At 49.7% G+C, this 10,538-nt stretch overlaps 1 protein-coding gene across 1 annotated transcript; it reads left to right on the top strand.

Moving 5' to 3' along the window:
- Nucleotides 1-7,875: 7,875 nt before the first annotated feature.
- On the top strand, nucleotides 7,876-9,984 carry LOC308648181 (mitochondrial proton/calcium exchanger protein-like; the record flags this gene model as incomplete). Its single annotated transcript, XM_081292858.1, has 1 exon — nucleotides 7,876-9,984. One exon carries the CDS (start codon nucleotides 7,876-7,878, stop codon nucleotides 9,982-9,984), a length of 2,109 nt encoding a protein of 702 aa, XP_081148984.1.
- Between the last annotated feature and the right edge of the window lie 554 nt (nucleotides 9,985-10,538).

Here is a 10,538-nt window from a genome sequence, read left to right as displayed (position 1 = left end):
CTTAATTTTAAATTATAATTATAAAACCAGATTCTTGGATAAAGAAAATGTAGTATACACAATGGAATATTAGTCAGCCATAAAGAAAAATGAAATTATGGCATTTGCTGGTAAATGGTTGAAACTGGAGATTCTCATGCTAAGTGAAATAAGCCAATCCCCCAAAACCAAAGGCCGAATGTTCTCTCTGATATACAGATGCTGACTCACAATAAGGGGTGGAATGTGAAATATTCAAATTCCCATCCCTTTCATTTTAGGTATGTCTTACAGCTATTTCTGTGCAGTTTCCCTGAGCATTCCCTTTAACATGAGCCAGAGAAACAACTCTGGTGTGAACCTATAGCAGCATAGTTTCAGTACCAGAAAATGCTGTTCTTGTACATCTCTAGCCATCCCCCTCAGTTACTGGTGTCACAATGTAACGTGTGTGCATCATGAATAGGACTATGTGGAGAAGTAACGATGAGACTTTAAGCCTCCTTCTGGTCCCTGCAGGCGTTAACACTGTGCTTTACGGTGTCTTAGGGAACAGCATTTTGTTGCAGTATCACCGTGTGAGTGAGGCGCTACCATCCTTTTGACACCAGTCATTCCAAGTCAGAAGAAAAGGAATTGAATCCCTTGAGTGTCGATCATGTTGTGGTCTTTCAAAGCAAAACATTATCACAGATTTTGAGGCTGAAAATGAAAAGTACATGAAGTTCCGTACAAATATTAATTCCTAAACAAGTAAATATTAGTCTCCATAACCCACTAAAGTAAAAAAAAAAAAAAAAAGTATGGAGTCCTTATCTGTAAATGGAAGAGGCCCAAAAGGGAGATGACCCCTGGGAGTTATGGCCACGCATGACTGGGCGATGACTTGCTATGAAGTCACAAGGAGCCATTGGGAGTAAGTTTCAAAGTGCAGGGATATAAGACAGTGGCCATGTGTGGGATTTTTTTTTTTTTAAACAGAGAGAAAGAGAGAGAGAGAGAGAGAATTTTTTAATGTTTATTTTTTAGTTTTCAGTGGACACAACATCTTTATTTTTTTAATTTGTATGTGGTGCTGAGGATCGAACCCAGCACCCCCGCACATGCCAGGCGAGCGCGCTAATGCTTGAGCCACATCCCCAGCCCAACATGGGTTTTTGTCCATAAGTACAGAAAGCTCTTGGTGGTGACCTGTTGGACGCCCGGATAGTTAGCGCGTTTGGTGGTTGGCGGTTGTTGGTGGTGGTCTTTGGGTATTGGTTCTTTGATTTGATTTGTTGTTTTGTCGTGTGTGTTGTGGTGGTCTGTTATGTTTTTCCTAGCTAGCATCCTAGGCGGTGTTCCTGTGAGGACGTACAGCCAGAGTAGTGAGACTAGCGTAGGGTGACAGGGGCCCAGCTCCTGCAAGAAGGCAGTCTTGAGGGACCAGTATGAGGTCCTGAGGAACACTGGGCATGGCGGGTTTGGCCAGATAAAACTAGCCTGTCATCACCCCATGGGTAGAGGCAGCAGTAAAAGTCCTGCTGAAGACAGTGCAGAACCTCCTTGTCCTCTCCGAACCGGATCTGATGAGGAACCTGGAGCATCCCAATGTAATTCAGTTATTTCAGGTTTTTGAGACCCACAGAAATATCTACATGGTGATGGAGTGTGCAAGTGGGGCCAGCTATTGGGCCACGTCCCACAGGGTGGCATGCAGGAGGAAGAGGCCCTCAGACTGTTCCAGCAGATAGTGTGTGCTGCTGGCTACAGCCGTGACGAGGGTATTGTGCACAAAGACCTACAGCCAGAGAACATCATGCTGGATGACAGAGGCCACATCAAACTTAACGACTTTGGCTTCAGCACCACAGTCATGCCTGGGCAGAAACTGCACGAGTTCTGGGCACTTTCTCCCACTTTGTCTCCCAAATTATCCTGAGGCAGCATCTGAGGGGTCCCCAGTGGACATCTGGAGCCTGGATGTCATTCTGTATTCATGTTGACAGGGAGATGCCCAGTTATGGGACCCACGGCTAAGGGGATGCTGAAGCAGACAGTGCTCAGAACCTACCGTGTCCCTCCCTGTGTTTCTGTGGCAGCACAAACACTCACCCACCAAATACTGACCCTGGGCCCCAGGAAGCGGCCCACAGCAGACCTTTCAGCACCCATGGCTGATGCAGGGTGAGCAGTATTTACTCCATACCCAGACCCCAAAATACTGACAGTAATATTCCACATGGGTTATGATCTACTCAAGACCTGGGTGTCTCTGGCCAAGAGGAAGTTCAGTGCGGCCATGGCTCCCTACCTTACACTGGAGCACCAGGAAAGCCAGGGGGCAGCTGCACGTTCCAGGGGAAGCCTGTGCCTCTCAGGGTTAAGCCTCGCCCATGCCCGTTGGATCTTTCCAATTCCCCTGTCCTCCCAAAGAGGAGCCCCAGTGAGCCTGCCCTTCACCCCCTCCCCTTGCCCTGTGAGCCTCCACTGCCTGAGAAGGCCCAACAATCAGGGCAGAAGTGCATCAGAAGGGCCAGCCAGCCTGCCATCCATTTCCACCACCTGCCTGCCAGGCTCCCCACACCTGATTTAGCCACCAGACTGACTCTGGGCAACCCCATGCCAATGGAAACTTCTGGAAGTGGGTGACTGGGAGGATTACTACCTGTGTCCTACAACTGTGCTATTGCATGCCACGTGTCAGCAGTAAGGTGGCTCCAATGTAAGAGAGAGGTGACCAGACTAAACCAGTGCACAGGCAGAGGACCTGGGCTCTGTGGATCCTGACCCCTTGTGTGGGCATCGTCATGTGGACCCTGAACAGCTGCAGGAGCAACATGGGTCAACTAACCTCTGCCTGGGTTTGAGCTGAGAGCAGTTCTACGTCCACCTGGACATCGGCAGTCTCCTCCGACCCCACCTGCGGAAGACATCGGAGGCTGATCTCCCTGGGACACTCCCCCTGCCCTGCTCCTCCATCCTTTCTCCCACTCTCCTGAGATATTTCTTAATAAACTTGTTTCAGACAAAAACAAACAAAAGACCAATAAGGGGTGGGAGGGAAGAACAGAAGTTCCTTGAATTAGACAAAGGGGAATGGAGGGAAGGGCAGGGATGGGAATAGGAAAGACTACAGTAGAGTGAATCGGACATAACTTTCCTATGCTCACATATGAATGACTACACGACCAGTGAAACTCCTCATCAACAGACTCTACTGTCATGTGTGACTAAAAAGAACAAATTAATTTAAAAAACAGATTTTTTTCACAGTGAATACAACAAAAAGGCTACAGTGTTAAAACTCGATTAACCATTGCTTTATTATTTTTTTTTGTACTAGGGATTGAACCCAGGGGCACTTTACTACTGAGCAAAATCCCAGTCCTTTTTATTTATTTATTTACTTTGTTTACAGACAGGACCTTGCTAAATTGCTGAGGCTGGCTTTGAACTTGTGATCCTTCTGTCTCAGCACCCCCAGATGCTGGGTTTATAGGCGTGCACCCTACACCCAGCTATAGCACGGCTTTCTACCAGGGCTTCCTGGTCACCCCATGGTCCAGCAGGCACAGAAGGCATTTAGGAGGGTAGAAGGGCATAAGAAGGACAACCTATTGCTAGACCTTGTAAGGTGATGGGGTGCAGGACCCCCTCCTGACTATGAGGCTCCTGCCCTTCTTTTTTTTTATTTTTATTTTTATTTTTTTTGCTCCTGCCCTTCTTGATGTCCCATAACCCCGCACTTCTCAGCCCAACAGTGGGTTTGGCAATGAGGTGGCATTTCCTTGGAAGAACAAATGAGAAGACCATGTACTGAGCACACTGCTGGGGTAACTGCTTTCTGTTCTTTCAGCATTGGATTCATATGTGGTTTGTTTCTGAGGCAATCAGGATACACAGGGTTTTCTGAACCTCAATGCACAAACCCCAGTGCACAAATAAAGAACTCCTTGGCAGGGAGGGGACAGCACAAGCAAGGGCCTGAGAGGAGCCTCATGCTGGGTTTACTGGCATACAGAGTGAATGCTAGGCTGTGGAAGGGAGCTTAAAGATGATAATCATAATGAATAACAACTGTTTATTGAGCACCTGCTGTGTTCCTTCTAATATCTCATTTAATTTCCCCATACCTGAGATAGGTAGCAGTATACACATCAGTTTTACAGATGAGGAAACTGAGACTCATAAAGGTAAGATAAGTACTTGTCCAGCTACTTGGTAAGTGGCAGATGTAAAATTCAAATCCAGGTTGTTCTGCCTCCCAAAGTAATGTCCAGAACTTACCTGGTCTCTGGTTGTTTTAAAAAGGTGAATTTACTGAGTATTTACTGAATTCTAAGCCCTGGTTTATGTGGGTGTTTTTTGTTTTTGGTTTTGGTGGTACTGAGTATGCTCTACTCATAGAACTACATTCCCAACCCTTTGTGTTTTAATTTTGAGACAAGGTCTGGCTAACTTGTCCAGAGTGACCTTGAACTTGCCATCCTCCTGCCTCAGCTTTCTGAGTTGCTGGGATTACAGGCATGCACCACAGCGCCCAGTTGGTCCCCCATAGTATCTCATTTAGTTTTCAGGGTAACCTTTGTGGGGCATATGGAATTATCACCATTTTACAAATAAGAAAACAGGCCCAGAGGCCTGTCCACCATCACACCAGACTAAACAAAGCCCTTCTAAAGGAAAGCACCTAATGAGAGGAATGAACCAGGGGCAATCCAGATGCCAGGGTCAGAGCCCCAGAACCAGAAAGGACTGGGGAAATGAGGTGGGGCTGCCAGGCGGATTCTGACTCTGCTCATGCAGGCAGCAGAGGTCAGTGGGTGACTGTGATTCTGGATAAGGATTTGCCCCAACCTCAATTTCCTCATCTGAAAATGGGCTCGCTGGTACCTCCCATATGGGGCTGTGACGGGGATTAAGAGGAGATGCACAGAAGGTGCCTAGAGTGATACCCGCTTCCCTTTCCCCATGGTCTCTGGCAGTGGTCAACACTCCTGAGGGGCCCTGTAAGTGCAGCCTGGACCACCCCGGCCCCAGCACCAGGGTGTGGCGACAGTATATGGAATGCGTGCCAGTGAGCTGCTCCCTGCCTATTTGAACTCGTGTATTTATCTTCTAGGGGCCTTCATCTAGATGGCCAGGGCAGCTAGGGCAGGGGGATGCTGGACTGGACCATCTCCAGGCCCTGACTCCCGCCCTCCCTGGCCTGCTCAGCCTGCACTGGAGCTGGGCACACACTACTTGCAAAGGCTCTGGGGCCAAGGCAGTGCCTGATGCCCGAGGGACCATCCCAGAGGTCCTCTCAGGGACGCCCCTCAGCATGCTCTGGGTGACAGACCCAGCCTTTTTTCTCCCACAGCCCCTGGCAAAGGCCCTCCCACCCCAGCAGCAGACAGGAAAGTGACTCAGCCCCCACGGCCCCCTCCTCAGCCTCACACACCGCAGTCTTGCTTTGGAAAAAGGGTGGTTTTCATTTCTTTCCTCTTTTTTCCCTTCGAGCTTGTTCTGCCCCTGGGCCGTCTCTCCCACAGGCCTCCGTGGTCTGGGCCAGAGGTCTTTAGCCAGCTCTTTTCCATCATGTCCTGGTGGAGGGTCCAGCCATCAGGGTGGGCTGTGTGGCCCTACTGTGTGTGGGGAAAGAATCGGGCCCCTGAAGGCCCCTGCTGGCCCCCTATTATATTGGCTTCTATTAAATTGAAACACATAGCACATCTATTACACAATAAACCACAGCTATTTCATGGATCAAATTAAGTTTTATTTGGGCAAATTACAACCTTTCCTACACCCGAGCCTTTGTGAGGCCATTCCTTTTTAATAAAAGCAAGCATTTCTGGGCCTGGCTCTCCTGCACCAAAGCTCCACCGAGGGTTGGGGGCTCCGGCCGGGGCTGGCATCATCATGAAACTGTGTGTTCGTGAGTGTGGATGGGAATCCTTGCGGCCCCTCCTGGGAGTGGATTTGGCCTCCTCCTCCCCCTGCCTCCATGGCCTGAAGTTGCCACAGCAGTCTGCAGAGGACTTCTTACTAAACAAGAAGACAGCAGTGGCAGCGGAAAAGCATTTCCCGGAATCTAGGAGGAAGCATGAGTCACTGGCCTGCTAAGTAAGCCCTGCGTGGCCACCTTGGCCTAGCCCAGGAGGCCTGCAGCACAGGGCCAGCCATGAGGGCTGCGCCAGGCTGGCCCGCGTAGACAAGCCTGCTGTCCAGGCTGACTCAGGCTCCAGGAATGCAAACAAAGCTGGGTGGAGGGGCCTTCCGAGGGCCAGGGCACCAGGCCAGCCAGGAGGCAGCGGGCCTGAAGGAGAGGCCTGCAGAGGGGTCTTGCGCTGGAACAAGGTCCTCCGGTGTCCTTGGAGCCCAGGCTGCTGACAAGTCTCCTAATTCCTGGCATGACCTGGCCTTATACTGCAGCTCTGGTGTTCAGGTTCCTAATGAGTTGGTCCCTGTACCACCACCAGGAGCAGCACCTGGGAACTTATCAGAAGTGCAGATTCTCCTTTTCCCACTCCAGACCTACTAAATGGGCCCTGTGGTAGGGCCCAACAGTTTGTGTTTTAATAAGCCCTATGGATGATTCATCAATACTCAAGTTTGAGGATCACTGCACTTAATGATCTCTAAGTCAACTTCAAACCCACATTTGCTAGTTATGAATTCAACAAAATAAGATGGAAACTTAACTCATGTTTATACTGTGTTAGGTACTCAGCTGCCTACTTTACGTGCATGAACTTGGTCCTCAATCAGTTCTGCTAGTTCAGGTTCTGTGATCATTTCTCCTTTTCACAGGTGACACTAGTGCTACTCACATCTCTGGGACCTCAGGGGATGGGAGATGCTGGGACCAACTGGTAGAGTTACCTGTGTCGGCTAGCTAGCTTGTATGGCTGGCTGGCTTTTCCCTGGGTAGCTTTTCTTAAGATGTCCTTTAGAGACTGTCGTACAACCTCTGAGGTGACTAGGTAGAGAGAGTGCCCATTCAGAACTGGGGGATAAGAGGGTATCAGGCAGGTGGATGAAAGGAAAAGCAAGAGATGAGAAATGTGTCAGGCCTAAGAGAGATGCAGGGTCTGGCAGAGTCTGGTTTCTCCAAATGTAGTTCCTGGGCCAGAAGCACCAATCATAGTTGGGAGACTCTTAGAAATGCAGAATCTTGGGCCCTACTCCAGGCTGAATCTGAATCTGCATGTTAACAAGATTCCTGGGGATTCGGTGTGCCTCTTCAAGTTCAAGAAATATGAGGTGGGATACAATGAAGATCCCTGAGCCACTTCCTGTCACAGGACTACAGGATGCAGGATCTTTGCAGCAGTTCCATCTTGCTCCTGCAGGGTAAACCCTGAAATTTGAGGGCACTGGAGGGAGACTTCAGTCCCTAAGTCCCACAGCAAAACTAACCTAGTGAGTGCATGTTTTCCAGACAGCCAAATATCCTCTTCCCAGGTTTGAGGACTTTCACTTCCTTAAATGCTTTCCTATAATGTGGACTCTGGGTTGGCTTACCATCTGTGGTCCTAGTTTTAGAAATAAAAGGGGGAAAGAAGGAAGGAAAGAAAGAGGTCTAAATCTTACAAAATACGTACAGGATCTATGTGAGGAAAGGACAACTGACGACAGGTATCAAAGATTTATAGAGCCATGCGCGCATGCCCAGAGCTGGACAGGGCCCCGCCCCGCCCCACCCCCGGAAGTCCCTGCCCAGAGGTGGCTGCTACCGGCGCCATATTTTTCAGTAGAGTGCTCACCACTGGAAGCCAACTGTCGCAGTCAACTGTCTGGTCCCCTGGGTCAGGCACCACAGGGGGGACGCGAAGGAAGCCTGAGTCTGGAGGAGGAGGCTGTAGTAGGAGGGTCATGGCATCCATTCTTCTGAGGAGCCCTGGCAGTTGGGCACCCGCCCGCTTCCCCATGCCCGTCGCTGCAGCGCGGGACGGTGGCCTGGGGGACGGTGCTGGTGCTATTCGTACCAACACCGTTGGGCTGGTCAGCCACATGGATGCGCCATTTGGCTGCTGCGCTCGTGTCCACTCATTGTACGGCTCCTTCAGAGGCCATTGCTTCCGCGGTTGGCCTCTGAGGCCCGAGCGCTTGCACAAGGTGGCATCCGCCCCGCGTTTGGTTGTCATGGGACCTGGGGACCTTCCTGTGCGCTGCTGGCACTGGTCGTACCCCCTCAGCAGTAACTCCACAGTGACATCTCCCAAGTCCCTCAGGGACAAGAATAAGAAGCTAGAGGAAGGTAGCCCTGTGTCCAACACCACCACGGAGGGGGCAGTGAAGCCTGGCCTCAAGCAGAGGATCCTAGACGGGCTGAAGCACGTTTACCACGGCTTCTGCCTGCTCTGGATCGACACCAAGATCGCTGTGCGCACGCTCTGGAAGATTCTCAAGGGCCAGACCCTGAGCCGCAGGGAGCATAAGCAGTTAGTTCGGGTCTGCGCTGACCTCTTCCGCCTGGTACCATTCCTTGCCTTTGTGGTAGTGCCATTCATGGAGTTTCTGCTACCCATTGCCCTCAAACTCTTCCCCAACATGTTGCCATCCACGTTTGAGACACAATCTATCAAGGAAGAGAAGCTGAAGAAGAAGCTGCGGGTCAAGCTGGAGCTGGCCAAGTTCCTACAGGACACTGCTGAGGAGATGGCCTCTAGGAACAAGGCAGCCACCGGGAGCACTGCCAAAGACTTCTCCCAGTTTTTCCAGAAGATCAGAGAAACTAGTGAAAGACCTAGCAATGAGGAAATCGTGCGTTTTTCCAGGTTGTTTAAGGATGAGCTGACCCTGGGTAACCTGCCCCGGCAGCAGCTGATGGCACTGTGTAAGCTGCTGGGACTCCAGGCCATTGGCACCAACAGCTTCCTGCGCTTCCAGATCACCATGAAGCTGAGGTCCATAAAGGCTGATGACAAGCTGATTGCTAAAGAAGGGGTAGACAGCCTAAATGTCACGGAGTTGCAATCAGCCTGTCGGGAGAGAGGCATGCCTGTCCTGGGTGTCACAGAAGATCGGCTGAGGGACCAGCTGAAGCAGTGGCTGGACTTGCACCTGCACCAAAAGATCCCCACTTCACTACTTATATTGTCTCAAGCTATGTATTTCCCAACCACCTTCTCTCCCACTGACCAGCTCACATCCACACTGCAGAAGCTTCCAGAGATTGTGGTGAAGGGAGCCCAGGTTCAAGTGGCCAATGTTAAAGGCAGTCAGGTGGACAACAAGATGAAGCTAGAGGCCACGCTGCAGGAGGAAGCAGCCATCCAACAGGAGCACTGGGAGAAGGAACTACAGATGCTGTCCCAAGCAGTGGTAGAAGACACCTCTGGGAGGCCAGTGGCTGACCAGCAGCTGGAAGTGTCAGATAGGAGCCTATCATCAGAGTCCCATCTCATTGCCCCTGTGGTTGAGGTGTTGAAGGAAGAGGAAATAACTAAGGAAGAAATCCACATACTCAGCAGTGCCTGTTCTCAACTGAAGGAGCAGAGGAAGTCCCTATCCAAGGAGAAAGAAGAGCTTGAACTGCTGAAGGAAGATGTCCAGGACCACAGTGAGGACTTACTAGAGATCAAGAAGGAACTTTTGAAGACTGGTGGAAAAAAATATGTGGAAGCACCTAAAGCCAGCCAGAGGGTAAAAAAGAGAGTCCAGCAGATGATTGGACAGATACACAGCTTGATCTTGCACCTGGAGACAGACCAGAAGGCTGGCAAGCTAGAGCCAGCAAAGGGCTCACTCACAGGGACAGAAATTGTCAGTATCACTGAGCTCGCCAGTGCCCTGAAGCAAATCAAGCACATTCCAGAAACTAAGCTGATCCACTTGGCCTCAACATTTGATAAGAATAAGGATGGCAAGATCAACATTGACAAATTCATGAAGATGGTTGAGCTGATAGACAAAGAAGACATTGACATCCCCACCAGCCAGGTGGCCACAGTTTTGGCAATGCTGGAAAAGGAGGAGATGATAAAGAAGGCCAAAGAAAGGGCTGAGAAGGAGGCTGCAGGAGTGAAGGCTTAGGGCTGTCCCAGCTCCCTGGCATGTTGGTGGTGCTGCTCACATCTGCTTCCATCACTGCACCAGCCGCTGTGCCGATGACCCCAGTGGTGATTGCTTTGAGGGATCCATAGTGGCATATGTAATATTTTGTCTTGAATGAATCAGAAACTTCAATTAAAACACACATAAAAAGAAATTGGGAGATATTTCTTGTTCACAGATAGGAAGGAATAGTCCACATTGTTAAGATGTCATTTCTTTTCAGATTGTTCTACAGTTTCAACATAACCCCAGTTAAAACTCAGCAAGTTTCTTTGTGGATTTTGTCAGAATAGCCAATAAAATTACAAAAAAGAACAGTCAGAGGACTGATGCTACTCAACTTCAAATCTATCATAATGGAACAGTAATCCACATAGTGTGGTATTGGTGAAAGAAAAGACAAATAGATCAATGAACAGAAAAGGGGGGCTAGCACTAGACCTTTACAAATATCTTTGACAGTTGTCTTAACAGATAAAAAAATAGTTTTTCAATAAACAGTGCTGGAACAACTGGAATATATATGCAACAAA

This window comes from Spermophilus citellus (genome assembly GCF_964194105.1).
Source record: "Spermophilus citellus genome assembly, chromosome: 4".
NCBI classification, from domain to species: Eukaryota; Metazoa; Chordata; class Mammalia; order Rodentia; family Sciuridae; genus Spermophilus; species Spermophilus citellus.
The sequence above is the reverse complement of the archived record's forward strand: the minus strand, read 5'-3'. Positions and strand labels throughout refer to the sequence as shown.